The sequence below is a fragment of the Cinclus cinclus genome, chromosome 3, assembly GCF_963662255.1.
Source record: "Cinclus cinclus chromosome 3, bCinCin1.1, whole genome shotgun sequence".
NCBI classification, from domain to species: Eukaryota; Metazoa; Chordata; class Aves; order Passeriformes; family Cinclidae; genus Cinclus; species Cinclus cinclus.
This window is the reverse complement of record NC_085048.1, coordinates 58,772,251-58,794,899: the sequence shown is the minus strand read 5'-3', so window position 1 is coordinate 58,794,899 and position 22,649 is coordinate 58,772,251. Positions and strand designations below refer to the sequence as shown.

Below are 22,649 nucleotides of genomic sequence, written 5' to 3'. Positions count from 1 at the left end.
AAGAATACTTTTAAACCCAAACAGGATACAGTACCTTCCTTGTATGCCAGTCCATCAGGGAGAACATCACTTACAAAGATATGGGTGAGATGCTCATTTTCAGCAACTTGGGCTGTGACAGCAAAGCCTGAAGTAAAAGAAGTTTAAATCAAATAAACTTTCTTGGGAACATTTCCCTTTTATTTGCTGTATTTAGTAGACTTTACATGAGAAGGAAGATAGTTCTCATATGAACACACACATAGAGCACATAGAAATTATCACATAGTTACTCAGTCATTGTAAAGCCTGTTAAAATTAGTAAGACTTCTCAACTCCCAGAAAATGCCATGCTCTGCTGTAAAAAATATTAAGTTTCAAAAGAAGTATTTTCCTCCTTAGCTCCATGACATTTCCGTAACACAGAATTGCCTATCATTACAGTAAGGGTTCTACAGAGAGTCCATCAGACATAGAGGTGTACTAAACAATTCCAAAAACTGGAAACCCAAACTATAAAGCAGCAAAACATACTAGACTAATGAATAGGAAAGGCCAGAAAATAATAATTTAAAACTGACTTGCAGCTGAAGCACAGCACAAATCTGCCTTTAAAAGGTATCCTTGCAAGGTATGTAATTATTCCTAGGCATAACTACCTCCCATGGACAAAAAGCTTCTCAGAACTAGTCCCAAAGTATACTTTTGACACTGTACCAACAAGAGAATCCCACTGCAAAAAAAAAGGGCAAACCTTGAGCATTGCCTGACTGAGAGCACTTATATTAGTCCTGACAAACGACATTAGTTTTTCTGACAAGCCCATACTTCAATTATTTGGCCACTGTATGGAAATTAGAAAGTGGACCCTTCCAAAACATAAGAAACGCACTTGCCAGTGTAAAACAGTCAGTTTGGGTCTTTATTCCTCGAGCTCTTTGCAGACTCACACTTTGAGCTATCAAGGATGGCTCTATCTGCTCTCAGAAACAAAAAAGTCCCAAACAGAGAAAGTAGGCAATGAGAAAAATCAAAAGAAAAATTCCTGAGAGCTTACCATAATCACTTATGTTTTCAGTCTTTGTAAGATGAACATGATAAACATTTAATGGACAAATTTCTATTTCATCATACACCTGTTAGAAAAGAACAGTAGCAGAAGTCATCAAATTATGAAAACATAAGCATCAAACACCTGATACAGCATGAGAAACAAGCACAATATTCTTTGCATCAAGACTCTGCTGTCTTTACATAGAGAATTGTGTTACTGTGTAAGCATCAACTGCTATGAGTGGGACTAAAGCCAAAGACCCAAAACCCACCCTGGAGTACAAGCTGACACTTTACTTTTGTGGTAGAAAACCTCATTCAGATCCTCAAACATTTCTTGAAGAAAGTGTTTGCAGTGCCTAACCACTCAAAACTGTGAACCAGAATGACAGAAAGCACACCCAGAGCAGCTTTAAAACCTTATTTTAGATCTAAATTTCACATATTTGTAGGTGATAACTCAACTGCAGCTACAGACATCATGAAACTTTAACTAAAAGGAGCCACACTTTCCTGGTCTACTATGTATTCATATGGTTCAGGAGCACAATACTCAGTATTTTCATCAACCAGTCTTCTGAGTTGTAGGCCATAGTGTCTTGGCTCCAGCTGTTTCATCTAAAGAAGAAAAAAAATGGAGTTTGTAATTCATTATTTATTTCCAGGATCCTGGAAGACAGAGAAGTGACACACACACAACAAGCTTCAAAAATAATGCAAAAGCAATCTCAAAAAGTAATTTTCTACCTATTTTTGTAGTATAATCAAAACTAGATGCATTGCTTAAAATAGGTTACAGTGCTATTTCCACTTTACCTTATGATCCTCCCAAATCCTTTCATAAACACTATGTCTTGGCTATTAGATTAACTGAGCATTAATGTATGTTTCCAAAGATATTTCAACAGTCTTCTGTCCTTTTGAACTTAATACTCACAACCACCTTTTTCTACAACTACTTCTAATGATTCAGGTCTGCTCAGCAGCTTTTGCTTCTGATGTAGAAAATGTGTATGCACGTATGGGCAGTTAGGAGAGGGAATGGGATGACAAGCTGGTTCCCTAAGGGTTTGTCTTTATTCGATTTTATTTTTATTGCTGGGTTTCATCTATGATCAGAGAGTTTCCCCTACTTTATTATTTTTTTTTTACCACATGAGGTAAAAGCAAAGATCCTGTCTCAACAGGAAGCCAAAGGGAAATAGGGATATTCCCAAAGGATATTAACCTGAAAGTGCCGAGCCCCTGATGGGAGGCTCTGAAAAAAATCAGGATACTGGTGAGACTATGGCACAAAACATTTCATTTTAGCATATTAATAGACCAACAATTCTGAAACAGGAGGAAGCAACATTTCCAAAAGAAGAGGACCGACAGCCTCCCTGAGGGTTATCTAACCCCTTTAATGCATATCAGCAGCTTACAAAATCTTAACTCTATTGAGTAACTGGCAATTAACATTTTATTACATGCTGCAGTTTACAAGTTACTTGTGTTCTGTCTCCTGAAAAATTGAATTCAAGTGCACAAGCTTTTTTATACGTGCTATCCAAAAACCTCAGATGGAAAACAGAAATGAGAAAAGTATAAACCCCCTAAAGCATGGATGAAGGTGAAAAATAAAGCCCTAACAATTCTTCTGAACTTTAGCCTTATCCACACAGCATTCAAGCATTTTCTGTTAAGAAAAAAGATTCCTTACACTCACCAGAGCAGAATGAAAATGTAAGAAGGAAAATAACCAGGACAGATGAGCAGAAAGTATTCAGCATTAGAGAATGCTTATGAAAAGCTTTACACACAGAACAGAAAGACAAAACAGAAAAACATTTAAGAAAAAAACCAAGGGATTTAAAACTAAATCTGCATGCAATACAAACAATGAAAATTAAAAGTCAGCTTTATAATTACTAATATTGTGGAATGAGCGAGTAATAGAGGTAAGGAATTTCCTTTTCAACTTAATTTTGCTTTCAGAAATTTTATTTCCTCCTTTAGGGGTCTCCTACGGCGCCCTAAGGACGCCAAAATGTTCTGGGTCTTCCGTGCCACCTGGTGGCCAAGTCGTGTATCAGACAATCCCTTCAGCCTGACTGGGTACAGCCAAGTTTTCAAAAGTAAAGACAAACATTAAACATTTTCTCAAGGACTCAGTCTCTACCAGGAGAAGCCACAAGAAGATAATTGCTTCCTAATGAAGCCCTGGAGATGCACTGGGACTTGTCTAAATCAGTGCGCTTATTTTGATTTTTAAAACTATGGTTTACTCTGGACTGTTAAAAGCTTTTTTTCTTTTTCTTTCCCACTCAACATTAGCACGTGAAAAGAGCCATTAAATTGGGCCCTTTCCTCCATTAAAGCTTCAAAATTCATTAACTTCGAACCAGTTCAATGAGTTCACATGGAAATTCACCGTAACCTATGCCAAAAGCTACAGCTGGATCTTGTCCGGCACGGGACTCCGTTTTTTTCCTGTTCCTCCCCTTGTGAAGTAAATAAAATATATTTACCAGTTGGCACAAACAGAACTTGGAGGTAAAGAGTTATTTTTCCCAGAAAGCTGTTTAGCATAATTTAAGTGACTTGAATCATGAAGTTATAGAGCTAAGTTCAAGCACTGACACATATGGAGGCAGAAATGTTGGGTATATTATGATGTTCCAGAAGTGCTTTGTCCATAGATAAAACTGGTATTTCTATTTTACCTTCAACCTGTGATTCAGTTTTCTGTTCCATGATATACAGCAATCCCTCTCAAATTGCCAACACTGACTTTCAAAGCGAACTCACTCTTTGAAATTCATGAATAGAGCTTGTATTTAATTAAAAGTTTAAAAAGGTCCTTTCAGAAGCAAACCTATATGATAGCCTTTGTCACAGCAGTCTTAAATGTCTTAATCTGATGGCTCTAACTCAACCAGTCCCTGTTGCTGCCCTGTAATTAATTTGCACAGAAAACCAAGTTTGCTGCAAGGACAACACAGAGTGGACACGTGCTGAGACTTCCCAGGGCTGACAACCTGGCACACTGTCACTGCTCTTGAAGTACCCCCTGTGTGCTGTCTCCAGCAACACTTTTTGAAAACCTTTCCACAACCCTGCTGCCTTGGCTACAGCATATTAAAACTACAACTAAGGAAAGAGAGCAATGTCCCTTGAGACACTGACAGGGAAATGCTTATTATGTATTACTAGTATTATATATTATGCCATTACTGTATTATTATACATATTAATCTTATCACATTTTTCCCTATTTATGCATCCACTAATATATTACGTTCCTTCTTGAGTCCACAGCTATTTACAAGGTGAAATTGTGCATGAAATATAAGTACCTTGCACGCCAAAGACAAAACATCCTCCACCCTGTGCTCTGGCTTGAGTGTTAGCGCCACTGCTTGGCCATCACAGAAATGAACATAGGTCTGTGTTTCCCAAGCATTCTCCTTCTGGATGCTCTCTGGCACTGAGCAGTAGACATTCAAAAAATCATCAACTTGCTGCTGGAAACAAGAGAGAAAGGTATAATATGTGTGGATGTTAAAAAAACAAAACAAAACAAAACAAAAAGTGCAATTACATTAGCAGTTTGCAGTGGCTAAGTATTCAAAAACAGTGCTGTGTATTTTCCTCAGGGCAAGTCAGGGAAGGAGTTCTGTTAGCTGCTCTCATTCATCATCAAAGACCTGATTTTCTAGAGGTCAGGCTGAACTTGCTGTGCTTTCCCATTACGGAATTTCATGCCTTTATCTCATACTAATAACTGATTTAACTGATTGTGGAAATATGTAGCTACCTGGTATAATATCACAGTGGAAATAAACTTTTAAGAAGAACTGACAGCTACAATTTTACCTAACCAATACATAAAATAACTCTGTAACTACGTAAGTAAATAAATAAATAAATTGAACCAGTGTCATTTTGACAGACAATGACAAGAAAATTCCAGCAGAGAGCACTGTGGAGCAAGGCTAGCCATAACAAAACAGGGGACTAAAGAAGGAATAACGTTCTCCTGTTCTATTTACAGTTTGAGAATATGGTGTTTCCTTGGCAGCAGAGGGTTTACCATGGCCTGTTTACCGTTTTGCTCCACATTCTCCCTCTTTCCAATGCTCCTTCGCTTGACCAAATAACTTCAGCCTTGAATACATTTCCTATCACTTTCTCACCCTTCACTTTCTCCTGTACTTCACTTCAGGCTGCATGTTTCAAAAAAAAAAAAAAAAAGCACACAAGGAGAAGACAAACACCAAGAGCTGTTCAGAATTTGGAGTTTCACATATTATTTGGTTCAGACTCTTCAGGACATCACTTAATTATCTATATCAAGGCATTTAATGATTCCCTTGATTCCCTATGCAGTCACTGGAAAGGGACAACAACTCCATAAAGTGGCAAGACTTCTACCCAAGGCATATCTTAAGATATCCTGAGCTGTTCTCAGGCATCCTTACCTCCTTCATGCTTTTTGTTAGTAATTTTTGTTTGCTTGTTGGGCTGGGGGGATTTGTTGCCTACATAAAGACCCTTGAGCACACAATTCTGCCCCCTATCCACCAGGACACAAGCCCTGGGGTGCACCACAATTAAAGCTGCTGTAAAAGCTGCACAAGGACTCTTCTCCCTTGCTGCAGGCAGCAAAGCTGTTGACAACAATCCGTCAGTAGCAGCAAAGAGACCAATATTACTTTCTTTTTTGCAAATAACAACTGTGGCTTAAGAACGATGATGCAAGCAATCCTATCCAGGTAATTACCAAACAATGCAGAAATTCAGGTTGCAGACAACCCAGATTGTGGCATAGTAATAATGTGATGCCAGAATAACACTGGTTTGGTGGAATAATATTAATGAACTAAGTCTGTTCATTAATCTTGTTTGTCTTGATTTCAACCATCCCTTTTAACCAGTTGAACGTGAAGTTTCAATTAACACAGGTGACAGAAATCCTACTGAAATCCATCAACTTATACATAACAGGAGTCATGTTCTGCTACTGCAATTAATGCAGTGTTGAAATCTACACTAGGTGAAGTTTGACCTTGGCGGCTGTAGGTACAGCCTGCTTGTAACACTGGTGATGTTGAAGAAGATAATTCCTGTGGAACTGTAGTCCTCTCAGCACTAAATCAACTGCCTGACCTACCTCCACAGTGTAAATAACAGAAAGGAGAAACGGACAAGGCAGGAAGGCTGCAAGAGGTTAGCACAAATGAGTCAGGCTGAATTTCCCTGGTGGCTTCCTCCAGGGAAAACCAATACTATGCTTGCCTCAGCAAGGGAGGTTTGCAACTTCTACAATGGTTTATTGCACTGCAACACTAGCACTTCAAATCTCTGCAACTGAAATAAATCTCACTATTGCCAGAGATGAAAAAATAATCATAGGGGATTAGGGTGATGAGAAATAGGTTCAAGGGCACCTTTTGATGTAAGCTTTTGTAACAGGACAGCAAGATCTGCAGCCAATGTGAGCTACATCCTTTCTTTGCCATGTACACCGATGTTCAAGCATACAATTTGACATAAACTTCCCTCTGTTATTAAGCATTTCTGTGTTCCTTAACTACAGTCAAGGAACCATTGCTTCATCCACATTTTCCATCTCAGAAAATCTGACATGAAAAGGGATATTTTTTTCCTGTTATGCCTGCAGTGACCGATTCCACAATAGTTCATTCATTCATTGCCACATGAAGCTACAACAACCCATCCAATTTTCCAGAAAGAGGCGCCAGGATTTGCAGACTGTCACATGTTGTGCCACAGGGCTGGTGCAGGACCAATAGGTTACTTCATAATTTCCTCCCGCTATTTGCCTCTGGTTTTATCATCCTTTTCAGGGAAAATACAGCTTCTCTGGCAGACTTCACTAGTTGTCATTTGCCACCCTCCACAGGCAGCATTTCATAAAAGTTTTGGTGCGGTGTTTGTTTTCTGTTTTTTGCGGGGTTTTTTTTGTATTTTAAATCAGCCAGTGAAACCAGGCTGATGCCAGAGTAACGGTTTTCCAAGTTATGATGAATCATTTCTGAGTTGTTGTATGATTCACCATAATGTCAGGATCTTAAAAATGCCCACGCTGTATTTAATACCCATTGAAAAATGGTTTCAGAAATAGGGTTGAAATAATAAGGAAAAAAAATGTTTTTCTAGCTCCAGAGCTCTACTCAGCACCTAAATTGTGTGGGTTTTTCTAGTCTTGAAAGACAACCCCACTAAATTTTGAAATCGTGGTCAAAAACCTGCAGACACATTGATCTCTGATGGCCCCCCTCTACCTGGGGAACAGGGCTCTGAGCCCCTGCCTGAATTTGGAGAAGGTTACTTTATCTAGAGCTGGGACAAGAAGACAGACCTTCTCCCTTTAGTGACACTTCACCAAATGGAGAACATTTCATTCTCCCTGCTCCCTAGTGCCTTCAAAACATTTCTCTGGCTCCTCAGAAAGGTTCAGGAAGAATAAATGCTCCTGCTATGACAGAGGACAGGAGAACCACAGCAGACCATGTTGCATAAGGCAGCTCCATCAACCTCCCAACCTCAACAGGGATCAGCATCCAACCAAGGGACTGGTGTCACAGCCCTTCAGGAGAAACCTTCAGGGGCTGTGCCCAAGAGACTTGGTCTCTTCTCATGTGGCAAACCTTTCCACATTCCAGCATGTTTGAACAGGAATGATTTGTGTTTGCTCTCTCTGCAATGGGAGATGGATGCCATCTTATACCACACACAATGGTACATTCTGGAGGAATTTATTAAGTGTTCTCTACAGGAGTTGATTTCAAACCCATAATTACCACTTATTTTGAAAACAGAGCAGTTATTTGTTTTAAATACTTTCCCACTCCAGAAAATAACAGGCAAGTGGCCAAGTAACAAAGGAAATTCAGGTATTTCAATCCACTTTTGCAAAGAACAGACAAAATGCTGTCAGTGGGAGATGCTCTTTCAGACTGGGGGACGGCAACATTACGCCCCAAGGAGGCTGAAGGAATGGAGAAGGACCATGACTGAGGCCAGGCAGGGAAAAGCAGCAGCAGCAGCAGATGTCCTCCCCCTGGGCATAAGAGAACATCAATCCCAGCTATTTACTGGGTAATGTGGCTGAAGGATGCTCCATCCTTCTCCTTTATTTAGTCAATCTCCAGCTTTATATCAAATCTCACTTCTCTGATGGGACAGTCCACAGACTTTACACAGATTTTATCGCCTTAAAACTCAAAACACAAAGGTTCTGTAGAAGCACAAAAGAAGAAAATTATACTTTGGGCTTCATCCCATCCCTGAAAACCAACAAGGTCAGACTGGACAGGACTCTGAGCAGCCTGATCTCATTGAAGATTTTCATGTTTATTGCAGGGGGTTGGACTAGATAATCTATAAAGGTCTCTTCCAGTCCAAACCATCCTATGATTTGCCATACTGTGAAGGATGCTTTCAAATAAGCTCAGCCCCAAGTCTCTCTCACAGTGTACAGATTGTATCCATTAATGTGTGAAGAAGCTTCTAGGGGTTTGGTTTGGCTTTTAAAAGCTTGCAATGAATGCCCAGAAACTTGTGTTAAAATGATTTCATTATCAGTGTTTTAATCCTGTCATCTAACAAGAAATACATTTTATGAACCTTTTTAGGGTCTCTGAACCAGCTCCACCATTACCTTAGAGAAATGCATTCAGGAATTCAAAAACATGATGATGCAGAATGAGAACAGGCATATCGTACCTCAGCAGAGTTGGCTGAATGCTGCACGCCAGCAAATCCATGTGCTCCTGCTGAATCAAAAACCTATTGAAAACATCACAGATAAATCAGCAGGTTGAACAAATAAACACATTTACATCTTTTCTGTTTCGAAAAAAACAAAAAATAAAACTAAATTAAGGAATAGATATCAACCTGCTAAGCCCCAGGGATCTTTTTGTACTTTTTATTGCTTTATTCTGACTAGAAGTAATAAAGAAATACAACTCTCTCCATATGAAGAAAATTTAAGCAGATTTTCTCTTAAGCTACATGCACGCTCCGATTCAAATACATATAAAACCTTCTTGTTTTTTCCTATCTACTATTTAGTAATAAGATTAAAGTCATTTACCTTCAAATCATAGACTATACTGGAATTATAAATTTCACCCTTCAGGATACTGTTAGGGAGAGCCACAAATCTCAACATGACTTCAAGGGACTGTTTCCATCATTGTTGCTGGTTTCTAAAACCTCCTACCCTACAGTTTTTCATCTTTTCTAACCAGTTTTCTTGGCACTATCAATTGAAACTTTTAGCTTAGCTTTAAAGGCATAGTTAACCCAAATCTCACACTATTAAATAATGAAAGCAGCTGACTACTGCATCTGCTTTGGAAGTGATGAAGGAAGGACCTCAGATGTACATTGCCCACATGCTTTGGAAATTTAACTACTGGTATCTCACAAAGGTGCTAAACTTATTAATTATTAAAAAAAAATCCAATAAATGACTATGGATACAGATATTTCAGTGATAAGGCTGGTGTAAACACAAGGAGAGACCTATACACTTTATATGACATCGAGATTTGCAAGTAAATAATATTACCCTCCTAAACTGAAAATTGAAAAAACATTTTTAAACTCCTTCTAAAGTCAACAAATTAGGACAATATCAGACTAACAGCTGAGCTTTTGGGGGTTTTTGGTATTAGCAAAAGCCTTTCAGATAATCCAGGACAACAACAAACTCTCTCTAGATTTCATACAAAATCCAATTTCTGCCAATGCAAATAAAGGGTACCACTTCTGAACTTCCTTGTCTCACCCACAGATGTAATCTAAGTATTTTATTGCTTGTGATTTGTCAAAACAGTTCACCATTTAGACATAAAAAAGCAGACAAGCATTGAAGAAACTGAGGATAATGTGAGCCCAGACATCCCCCATCTGCTTCAGTGCAGTTTTATTAATTGATTTGTAGAAGACTGAGCCACTTCATTAATGTTTACAAAAGTTTCCCAGCACAGAAACGGTGAACATTTTTATTAATGCCATAAAAATAAACAAGATAAAATTTAAAACTCCTCTGACACAATGATGTTCAAGAATATACCATCTGATTTTGAAGCTAGAGGTATTGTAGATTAAAACATACCAGCTACAGTCAAGTGAACTTAAATCCAAGAAAGCAAGACTTTTAAAATCTATTACTTGACAGAAACATCTCAACAGAGTGAGCAGAGAAGGAACTTCTACTTCTCTGCTTAACCCAGTTGGCTGAAAGAGACAAGAAAGTCTCAGGCCTACTCTGATTTTGGTATAGAATTATGTGCATATACATAAGTCTGAGCAAGGATGTGGCTCTCCTTTCAGCTATTGTCTAGGTTCGTGGCTCAGTTTTCAAGCTATGCCCATAAAAATTCCTCACTTTTACAGGCAACACTCAGCATTCACATTTCCTTACTCGTACTGCATGATGTTTAATTGCAAAAAAAAAAACCAATGAAAATAAGAACCCCAACTTGTCTATGAAAATGAAAACATTTTTGGGCCAGCTGATTGCAAGGTTTGAAAAAAGAAGGATAAAGACCCACTGGGGGCACCTCTGCCTGTAATAGACCTCCCTTCTCTTTGCTCAGAAAAGTACTGGGAGGGCAGCAGGAGCCTCCTCTCCTTGCCACAGATATAATATTTCCTGTCCCTGAGCTCCACAGAATCCCCTTCACGGGCTGTAAAGCATAGGGGAAGATGTATTACCCAGTTAAAAACAGTGCAAGGTATCAGCTCTGCTGGGAACAGAGCTAAAGGGCATAAAATTCCTTCCCTCAGGGCTCATATTAATAAAGAAATAGAGGTGCAGGATTCCCAGACCAGACTCTGCTTCTGGGGAACACAGGAGAAGGTATATGAAAAGGATGACCTAGGGAAAATTTCTCCTTTACTTCCTTCTTTTGTGAGACAGACTTGAGTTTTATTAATCAATTTCACTATGCTAACACGCCTCGATCAATATGCTAACAAGTGTAACAGGCAGAAGCTTAAGGCCAGTGGTATTTACCTATTAAAAAGACAAACCACTGGACCAGAAAATCCTGATGTGTTATTTGGCAACACTGGATCTGCTGGATCAGCTCTGTGTCTATAGTAGGACATGTACAGATAGGCTTGTTTAAATATTCCACAACAGACTACCAGACATGCAAGAACATCCAGTTTTCAAGTGCTGATCAGAGATTCTGTGACTAAAAAAATCAAGGGTCAGGGAACAACAGGAACCAAGTTACCCAATGAACAATGCACAAAATACTGCTCTGTAGGAACAAGATAGCATATATGGCAGAGGCTTGTGAAAACAGCAGTTCTGAGTGAGAGTGCACCTCTGTAACTTCTGCCTCACTGTCAAGAAGCGTCTCTGCTCTTATTTACCTTTTTTTGAGGGAAAAGGCAGCAAACTTTTGTTTTGCATATAACTGAGCTTCTATTGAGAAAACACTGACTCCTGATGTGTGGAACTTGCACTTAATGTAAGTATGGGCCAATAGTTCCAGAAAGAGAAAAAGATGCTGTGGTTTCACCTGCAATGCAGCCCTTCAGTAGTGGCATGGATCAGCACAGTCCCTCTCCCAAGAGCTAGCCTGACCCTGCACACCAAACCTGTGCCAAGTCTTCATTAAACTGGTCTGGCATTATTTGTCAGCTGTCTATACTGAGACCTGACTCCCTGCATGACAGCAGTCTTCTCTTTTAGCAGTGGCTAAAATGTACTTCCAGGCAGTGTGTGCTACTTTAAGAGGCCATGCCAAAAACGTCAGTCTTTGTACAGTCTCTTTTTCCCTCGAAGACTCCAGAGTCCCAGTCACAAACAAGTACACACTGTATTAAGGACTGTGCATAGAGGCTATCTTAAAAAAAACCCTACTTTAAAAGAAACCCTACTTCCAAACAGTTTGCAATGTCCCAGAAGGGAAGCTTTGTTATAAATTCCAACCTGATGTTCTTATGCTGGAAATAATTAAACTACTGGGTCAAAACCTGTCATTCACCAATCTTATTTATCACAAAACCACCCCCAAATTAGACATATACTCTTCACAGGTGATGATCCCATTGCAAGTTTGCCACACCTGCTGAAACCTTGGGTGCAGGTTCGATGGACAAATGTCTTCTACCCTGTGCCCCAACAGCACCTTGCAGGACTGAACCCCAGGAGAAACAATCCATTCTATGCTATCCCCAGCAAGTAAAATCTACCTGAGTTATGGAAGGTCGCTTTTCTTTTCCTTTTCTTGCCAACGTGTCCAGTCCTTTTAGAGAAGAAAATAAACCCTTCTTACTTCGAACCCTTTGTGACAGAGACAGGGTACGTTTCCTGAGAGCAGCTTCATCCCTGGAGCAGATCTATTTAAATACAGAGACAGACCCTCCTGTATCACTTTCATAACAGAAACATATTGACAATTATTTCAACCTGAGGCATCAAGTGGCGGTTACTTCGGTTCATCTCAATGCAACATGCCAAAGGGCACAGACAGTGTGTTAAATATTCAGCAGTGATGCTTGTTTCAGTATTTCAGAGCCTCTGGACTTTTTTTATGTCACGGGGCAAAATTAGACGCACATAGAAAGGAGAATCTGAGAAAATATTTCTCTGTAAAACAAAAGCTAATGAAAAGGCTCTGAAGAAAAATGATAACCTATCATTCAGATATGAAATTGCTAGAGGAAGACGGACTCTCCAAATTGCCAATAACACAGGAGATAAACGCTATGGCATTGAGTTATTAACAAGGAATGGCACAAACCACACAGATAAAAACAGTGGCAGAGAGGAAAACATTCCCTGACAGATCCTTCAGTGATACTCTTCAGGCTTCACATGCATCAAATGCAGTCCAGCCCTCTCTGCCAAGATCAACCTTGCAGCCTTGCCAAAGTCAAAGAGCAGAGGTGAACCTGCTACTTCTGTACTTCCCTTGAAGATAACGGAGTGACAACAGGTTACAGCAGCTGAGGATCTCACTTGCTCTTCTTTAGAAACACAGCTCACAGTTCTTAAAAAAAAGTGCCACTTAATTTTGAATTGTCTGTAGCTTTAGCTATTCTAAGAATACTCCATTTTTAGGAGGGACTCCAAGTCTGGAGTCCTCTGGAGCAAAAAAATACCCTCATGGCCATATCCCATAGAATAAAATGTATTTGCAGTCAAGGAGCAGGCAGAGAGGGTGAGAAGGGCTGCCAAAGCAATGCACGTGGGTGCAGCCAGGTATTATCCTAGACAATTCCACACCACATGTAAGCACATGGTGCTTTTGTGTAACACAACCATGAAAGTGCATTCAGACTTACCAGTGCATGGAAAGATGAGACAGAGAAAATGCCAAGCCTCCCCAGTGCCAGTTTTGAAGGACGACTGGCAGCAGCCAAAAGGCTTTTTGGGTTTGGGAGCTCCCCACCTTGCAAACTGGATAGGTAACATCGCATTCGGAAAAGGTCCATGTTAAATTTTTCCAGGTTCTGTTCCCATTGCTGGATCTGTTTGGATATAAAAAGGGACAATTAAATGGGGGAAAAATGTCTTTGTGGGCTGCACTGAAAATTCGAGCGCTTCCCCAAACCCATAGTAAATTGCTTTCATCTGGTAGTATATGGATTAGATTAGTTATTCCCTGCCAAAACATATTCAGTCATATTGTGTTACATCAACCCAAAAGATGACTTGAAATAAAACAAAGCTGGTGGTCTTAAACACATACTGACAAGATGAACATACCATGAACTTCGCGTAGTTTGATAGCCACAAAAACAGTTACATAAAAACACGACCCTGTGGTTCACAAAGGCTTGCCTTTTTTTTTTTTTTTTTTTTCTTTCTTCCCTCCCACCACCTCCTTCTTTTTTGGAAATTAGTCTTGATTTTTTTAGCTTACATTGTGTAGCTGGCTGACTGAAAGCAAAGTAGAAAACAGCTACTCTAACACACCATGCAAAGCAAAGTAGCTACAGTGGTAGGTTCTCTTCATTCTTTACTATCATCCTATGGTTCTTTAACTGTGAACAGGAGACCATACTCGTGGTTCTTGCTCTGACTGAGAGGGTAATACATGATTACACCCAAGCAAACTGCAAAAAACAGCTATATAGACCCAATACAAACCACTTTACCAAAAGCAGGAATGTAAATACCCAGTTGTTAAAATATATCTAGCACAGATACATGAAGATGTAATAACCCAGTTTCAATACAAAATTAGGAAAGAGAAGACTCAAATATTTGCTAGACTGAAAGCTCTGAATTAAGGTTTTGATGACAGATTTTAACTATTTGTGTAGATACACTCTCATTTAAACAAACATATTCACACTCATTTGAAACATACACTTACTTAAACACATATTCTTATACACTGCACCAAAGTCAAATTTTGCTCTTCATTTCCCCAACTTACATACTGGCAGTTGCAGCAAAAATCCACTCTGCAGATTGTACAGTTAATATACAGCATATGGTAACACCTATAGGTAGTACAGATAAAAAAGGCAGCGAGCACACTGATAAATGAGAAGGCAGAAAAGGCATGTCCATTAGGTCAAGGTACACCAAGACCGTGTACTGACAACTGATGAAATCCCCTGACAACACTGATCTTCCAAGGTTAGCTCCAATCACTGCACACTGCCTGTTCAACAGGTAGGGAGAAAGGGCTGTGGAGAGAGTTTGTCACGTTTTCTCTAATGAGCATTGGCTTCATACCTTGTTCTGGCGCACCTGCCTGTCCCCACGGGCACAGGACATTGCCACCTCACCCTGAGATTAGCTGAGGCTGGGAGAAGCACCTCTGGGACTTGGGAAACAAGCTGACAAATATAAAAACCTCAGGTGGACTATGCCCCTTAGGCTCGTTTAGAAGCAAAATCAGTTCAGTTTCCTTATAATGCTGCCAAATATTTCAGGAATTAAACAAGTATTTTGTCACTTTACTTTCAAAAATGAAGTACACAAAAAAAGGGCAAAATAGGCCCTGTTAAAAAAATGATGCTAAGGTTCACGCTACAATCGATAGAGACCCTACCCAGTCCAGCTTCCTTACACATGTGCTCACAAACTGTGCCATCAGCCACTTTAGTAAACGCTGTTTGGTGAGCAGGGTGAAGAAATGGAGGACAATATACCATTTTGTACAGGTATGAATGCAGAACTGTAATTTACAGTAAACTTAAAAAATCTTTCAAAGAATGACTGTTAAAAGAAAAAGAGAGAATTTACAAAAGCTTATCATCAGATCAATTCTCAGAAGTCTAGTGAAAATGGACAGTGACATACATGCAACAAAGATGCCCTGTCTAATCTCTCATCACAGACATTTGGAACACACATCCTCTGCACTCCAGAATGAATAACCTTTTTTTTTCCTTGGGTTTTTTTTCTGCTTGCCAGTACTTTACGCATGGGACGATTCCAATAGGAGATTGCGAGATGAGCTCTTTCTCTGTGTCAACATCCAACTAGAATGAAAACATGGTTGTCAGCTTTTCACAAAGCCAAAATCTACAAGCTCAGGTAGTGTCTTTCCCTTGGGGATGACACCTCTGCGGGTACAGAGCCAAGTCAACTTTTAATAGCTCAGGAACAGAGCAAGCCTTGTTCTGGGGACTGCTGGAGTGGACCATCCTGTTCTCATTGAACACAGGCTGAGCATAGGCATCCTTGTGTCTCTTAGGCCTTCTTCAAAATCCCCAATAAACATTGCATTAAGTGGTATTTTAAAATAAAGATAATCTAAGAAGGGGCAGTGGGGTACGACATGGGGGCATTCTGAAGAAATAATTAAATTACAGTGTTTATCAGTCACACAGGATACTGGCTAATCAGCTCCAAAAGCATTGGTAATCACAATGCTACATTTAATGGCATTAGCAAAAGCTGTAGGCAAGGAATTTCTGGGATTGTCTTGTAGTCTTATCAAAACCAGGGATGTCTGGAACCAATTGGAGACCATGAACCAGTACCAGCTGCTATTTGTCTAAGGCATTTAAACTGGGATAATTCTCGCTAGAGATTTATATTCTTGAAGACTAAATGGGAGAAGCACACAAATAAAAAAGCAACAACTTCAAAGCACAGTATGACCTGGTCCATGAAGTTAATTTACAGCCTGCAGACTCACTGCTGCAATCCCTATTCTGCTATTGTGTGAGGCAAATCTCTGCCCCACGTGGGAGGACTACCCAAAAGAAGGCTCAAGGACTTAACTTCATCATGCACAGACAAAACAGCCCTTTTGAAATCTGCTCAAAAGCAAACAGGAAAAAGTGGATGCAGCAGACATCTGCTCTTGTGGGAGCAGGAATGGGTGACAAAGGCTAACACCAGCATGAGGTGAGTCTGAAAAGACAGAAGAAATATGGCCCAAAGTGAGGCGTGCTGAGACAAGTGAGCACACATGAAGCATGAAAGCATGGAAGGGTTTCTCCAGAGGAGAGGGAGGATGTCATTGTCAGTCCAGGCAAATGTTAAGCAAAGATTTCTCAGTTTAATGGCAGCATGAATGATCTTGGGAGAAAGGCAAGAGGAGGCCACCCAAATAAATGTATTGAACCTAGCAGGATCTTGTAAGGTACAGTGGAAAAGGAAGCTATGGTAGAGAGATAAAAAGGAGTAAAATGTGGGAAGCCTTGAGAACTATTTACCCTGGGCTACCAGGAAAACTCATGCAAAGAAGGACAAGACAGTAATGCATGCAAGGACATGACAGTAATTATATGAGGAGTAAGCTTTTGCATCAAAGACTTAGTATAGGAATGAGTTACTAAGAGTTAACACACAAAGGAACATCAGCATGGTACTTTTGGCAGTATTTCAGCAGTAATGATCATTTTCAGAACATAAATATTCAATTCTCCTCCAGGTCAGTGAAAAATCTGTTCAGACACTAAGAAACAATTGCAAATTAATTACATTTTACATCACGCAACCAGAGGAGCTAAAGGAAGTTGTTTGAAAGCAGGTCTTTCTCAGGTCAATAAACCTGCTAGATTTTCTATAGCTAAACTTTAAAGTGGGAGCTTGGGAAAACAAGGGGCAAGTATATGCAGACTAGTAATTTCCAGCATGGCATTTGAGGATCCATAGTTCCTACAAGCCTCAGTTCCCTTTGCAGGTAACATTTGCAGTGGCACCAACCAGTACCTCAGCTGGGACAGGTTTTGTGTTTGCAGACTGTGAAAAGAAAGGCTTCAATAGTCCCAGTGAAGGCAGTGTGGCCCAGGCATGGCCCCTGGCCCCTCGTCCTTCGTACACTACAGTGCAAACAGAATCTTTTGGGGGGCTGAGGAAGAACTGTCTCACTTGCAAACCCGCATTCTGTACCAAGTAAAAAGAGCTCAGTATATTAAAACCCAAACTAGTGTGTGAATGGTGTAAAGTTGGGCCAGAAATGACACCATATCGACTCAATGTAACAATACCTCAAGGACCTAGAGGAAGAATGGAAAAAACTTCCCGGACAGCTCACCTGATAATAAAACACCAGCTTTTCACTTAGCACCTATTCAAAGGAGCACAAAAGAAAAGATGCACAGGAAGGAGGTCCTTCTCTCAATACTTAAGCCTTCAAAATTGATTGTATTTAGTAGTAGTTATTATACCATGCAGAAGCATGAGGGCCTTGCTTACACAACTCACTATCTACAGCAATAAAAATTCTCAGTTTTTCCCTGCACAATATCTTCTTTTCAGATGGAAAGTGTCTCTGCAGGCTGATGTAGGGAACTCTGTGGATTGAGAAGAAACTTCTGCTGCTGTTTTATATGTACAGCTTTTCAACCACATTACAAACAACACCAAACTCTTTGCATTCCACTCCCTGGTTCTCAGACACAATTCATATTGTATCCATCTGGAAAAATGAGTCACTTGGTTTCTGGGGACAGGGAACAGATTTTTATTGTCATTACTTCCTAAAGAGAACTCAAAGAAGCAAAAACATCACTCTTCCAGAAATTTCATTATTTTAAAAAACACCACTGTGACGCTATCATAACTTTTAGTTTAAAGAAATAAAGAAGGCATTGTAATAGAGCACAACAACACTCATACGCAATTAGCAACACTTTATTCTTCTTCTGCATGGTGACTTAAAAAAGGTTAAGAAATCTTCCTGAAATAACAAGACAATGGAGGTTTTTTTACAATAAATGACATCTTTTTGGTTTCATTGGAAGAAAAGAATTTTCATAATTTTTAACCAAAACAGACAGAGCTAATCTTATTCCCAGTACCACTGATAGCACAAAAGTGGACACGTGTATTCAATTTACATCTTGCTGAAAATCCGATGGAAATTGGTGGTACCACATATATGTCTGCAGCTAGCGATGTAAGGAAGCCACTGAATTTTATTATCCAGCTGCCCTCCCAAAATTCAGACCACCAGCCCTTTCTGAACAGGCTGCCCCACCAGCTCCATTGTAAGAGATAATGCTATGCAGTTCCACATTCATTTTCCATTACTTTATGCTAAATGTTTGCAAAACAAAGAGGGAAATTCACCCATCTGTAAAACAGTAAAAACAGTGCAGAGAGAATGGAGATTAACTTCCCTAACTTTCTGTCTGCCTACTCACTTCACTCCCATCTACTACTACTCAAGAGAAGTAATTTGCTAATGATGTAGGGAAGGAACATCCTTACTGAAGAGTAACACCTGGAAAGAAATTGAACTGACCTCTCAGAAGGCAGAACTCTGCTTTAGCCAGTTCAGAGACCACACAAACTGAAGGTCTGTTCTAACAAGATTTGACAATGCTTTGGGTTTTTTTTAGTTTAAGAGGATATGGAAAAATGAAAAGCTATGTATTGAGATTCCAGTTGAGTTTGTCTGCAGCAATGATGGCATGTGTCAGCATGTCAGCATTTCTCTGAAAAGACTGTCTTTGAGTGTTGTTGAGAATTTGGATCTCAATGTCAGAAAATAATACATCAGATGCTTTATAGAAAGTTAAGAGATGAAATTTGAACTTTGTGGAGGCTGAAGAATAAATTCCCAGACGTATTCCAATCATCTTTTTTCAAATGTGAGAGAAAAGAGAAAGAGTTAAGTAAATTTAAAAAAAAAAAAAAACCAAGAAAGAAATGCAGTTATGCTCTTTGTGAAAAGCTGAAGACCACTACAGGAAAAGGAAGAAAGAAGAAAGGTACTAATGGATTTAATGACTACCCAGAATAAACAGACCACCATCTTACTGATCTTTGTTTGTTTTGGTTTTTTGTTGTTTATGTTCGTTTGTTTGTTTTATGGAAACAGACGAACTACTTTTAGGTGGATGACACATATGAAAACTTACAAACAAAAGTATCTCCAAGCATGTGCCTGCTCTTCTCACTAGTGCTTCACCATTTCAGTGCCTGCAAGTAAATACACATGTTCCTAACCCTTTGAAAAGTTAAGCATTATATGCAGAGAAAATATGAATCACGTCAGAAACCTCTGAATAGTTTGGAAAATATGATTATTCCAATATATTAAAATTTGAAGACAAAACTCCATAATGCTTTCAAGAAACTATTATTCATACTATTGTTCTAAACTGAAACATCAGGATAGACTTATGTACCAAGTACACAAACAGTTACACACAGGGCTGCAGTGTCCTCTCTTGTGAGATGGATTTTCCACCGCATTAAAACCAGTTCTGCAGGCAGAGGCAGCTCCACTTCTTACTTAATGGGCAATATTTTGTAAAAAGAGCTCTGAATAAATGCTAATAATCCCTTTCACTAGCAGTGCTCTGTATTCACAGCAAACTCTGTGGTTTCTCTAACAGGTTAAATATCTAGGAAAACAATTTTTTTTTTTTGAAAAAAGGCTTTCAAATTCATCTTGGTACCCAGAGATTTTCAAACTTGCTACCTTTTGTCCTAATTCTCTTCATTTGAGCTGAGAAGTTACATGCTGGGAGAACACCATCACACACAACATATTAATTTCACATAGCAATAAAGACGTACGTGGCTGTAGGTAGCATGTGCAGACTTGAGATTTCCAGCCACACTGCCATTTTGCAGATGCTTCACTGATCTCTTTTAAATTGACCAGCATTACCAATGACTTTGTGAAGGGCTATTTGTGAATGTTCTCTTAAACACTCACAAATATGATGATGATAATGATGATGATGATTATTATTATTATTATTATCATTAATGGGCCAGTAAACCCAGACAGAGAGAATCCCTCATATAAGCCACAGGACCAAAAACATTTCCCAACCAGTTTGATAGTGTCAGACCTATAAAACAACTGTTTCTCTAGAAAAAAACAATGGTTTTTTGTCTTGTTTGTTTGTTTTTGTTGTTTGTTGGTTTGCACTTCTGTTTAGCACTGGTTTTATTGATTGATTGCTTTCAAATTCACAAAATTTACCAGATAGTATCAGATGAGCTTCTCTAGTCCATTTACTGGACACCAAAAAGCAGCGTGCAAGTATATAAAAATATCTATGGCAACGTTAGAAGTGCAGATTTTGCTTAGTACAATTGCCTTTCAGGTGGTGGTAATGTGAAATAAAAAAAGGTTTTGCTTGCTTTTAAAGTCCTGAGAATTATTAAGTCTTCAGCAGAGAAGTATTGGTTTTAAGATAATGGTTTCAAGAAGTGAAAGAAAAGAGCAAGCTGCCATTTGGTAGTTGCTTTTCTGGGGAAGAGGACATAAAAGGAAAAAGGCTATAGAAATCACAGTTTCCAAGATAATTCCAGTGAAAATAAGTTCTTTCTACATAAAAGTCCACCACAGTCCTTCTGAAGTCAATCACACTGTTTCTGTGGGCTTCCCAAAATAAATCACCAGTGAAGATTTCCAGCACAGGATGTATGGCATGCTTAAGAAATACAGTACTGACAATACTATGTACTTCAGCATGGAGGAATAATATCTGTCACATGACTGAAACACCAAAAGATTTACACAAAACCAAAACCAGAAATTTTATTCTCTTGTTTCTCAAAATAGGCAGAAGACAACTAAACAACCACAGTTACTAAACAGCTACAGCTACATATATGCAAAGTATTCCCTAAGGAATAATGTTTTCTCAAAATCATTAGCTTACTAAGTCTACTAGGAATTCTCAGTTACTAATTACATCAAGATTTTCTTTATTCTTTGCAAAAGCCAATCTGAGACAAATCAGAAGATTAGACAGCTGAGTTATCTATCGACTTTAGACTGAAGTGACTTTGCAGGCAAACCCTAGGCAATTGTTAGGAGAGATTTTAAAGAGATCAAAGGGATCAAGAATGGAGAAAATTCTTGCTATAAATTTATTCTTTGCCAACTAATAGATGTTTGCAATGATCCATTTCATTCTTTGTGCCAATGATCTGCCCCTATTCAATGTCCTGAGACACACATAGACAGAAGATTAACAGGAATAAATCTTCTGCAGCTCTAGAGATGGATTTCAGTTCTATGGAATGAAGCCAACTCCTTCCAGAGCTGGCAAACAATGACAGCTCTTCAAGGACAGGAAATCTAATTAGCAAATATTAAGATAGATCATTAATACTCTTCAGCTGACTCCAAGTGAACTACTAACAGGAATATCTGATGAGGAGGGATAAATTAAGTTAATATACATCAGGATTTTTTATCAGTGCATCACACGTTACAAGCACTAGACATGTATAGAAATCTGTATCTTCTTTTAGGTCTCAAAGCCTACTGCAATAAAAGGATGCTTAACATTTTTCCTCCTCCATTCACCTCAGTTAGCTCTGGACCATGAAATAAAGTGACCTGGAAATAAATTATGAACATCTGAGTGCTCAAAGGGTTTACAAACATCTGCACCGCATACACAAACCTGCATGTTATTTGAACTCTGCTCATACAGCTTCAGAGTCAAGTGTGCCACAAGAGCTTGGCAGTGAAGCCAGTACCAGTCAGTCTGCTTGCCATCAAGTCCAAGCCAGTAGAGTAAGAATTTTAAATATTATAAGCATCAAATCCCTGAAACTACAAGTGTTTTGCTAACCAAAGAAAAATAATTATGCTGCATTGATTCAAAGGAAATAAACTTCAATTGGTACTAAAGGGGCCATAATATGCAGCATGAAGTACTGACAGAGGAATACTTACTCTGACTGGAAAGGCAGCTAGGGATGGGCTCTCAAAGACCAGTCAAGCAGTTCAAATTATCAGAAGTCTTCTGGAAATGGCCTAATAAAACTAGATATAGCAGTCCACAGACTTATTTAGGCTAAACTACTAGACAAGCTTAATGCACAAGAAGCCATGGGTAGTGAGGCCATTGGCTAAACACTAAGTATGTCTGAATAATTAAAGCATCTTTTGCCTATTACTATCTGCAAAACTGGGGGCGTGGACAAGATCTCAACACTGCAAGATGCATTTCCACAAGGTACCCCCTGGAGTGATCCTGGCTCACATGCTAGACCTGAGAGCTCCATGTTTGTTCACCACCACACAGACAATCAGGTGATCATTGGTCATGGCTAAATTTCAACTGGAAGCACATGGTTTTGTCTGCCACTACACAAATAAAGTTGGAGAAAAGACTAAGCATTCTTCGTGTGCTGTGTTAAGGTGAGAAACAATGCTGCCATGTACGTACTCTTC

The 22,649-nt window shown here is 39.2% G+C and overlaps 1 protein-coding gene across 1 annotated transcript in view; it reads right to left on the bottom strand.

The window, feature by feature from the left end:
• Positions 1-22,649, bottom strand: part of TIAM2 (TIAM Rac1 associated GEF 2) — a 135,949-nt gene that overhangs the window by 50,475 nt on the left and 62,825 nt on the right. Inside the window, exons 8-14 of the mRNA XM_062490049.1 lie at positions 13,360-13,545; positions 12,265-12,411; positions 8,767-8,829; positions 4,371-4,538; positions 1,540-1,650; positions 1,037-1,115; positions 35-127 (exon numbers count right to left, since the gene is read on the bottom strand). Of these exons, the coding sequence (XP_062346033.1) occupies positions 35-127; positions 1,037-1,115; positions 1,540-1,650; positions 4,371-4,538; positions 8,767-8,829; positions 12,265-12,411; positions 13,360-13,545 (847 nt within the window). The remainder of the gene's footprint in view (positions 1-34; positions 128-1,036; positions 1,116-1,539; positions 1,651-4,370; positions 4,539-8,766; positions 8,830-12,264; positions 12,412-13,359; positions 13,546-22,649) is intronic.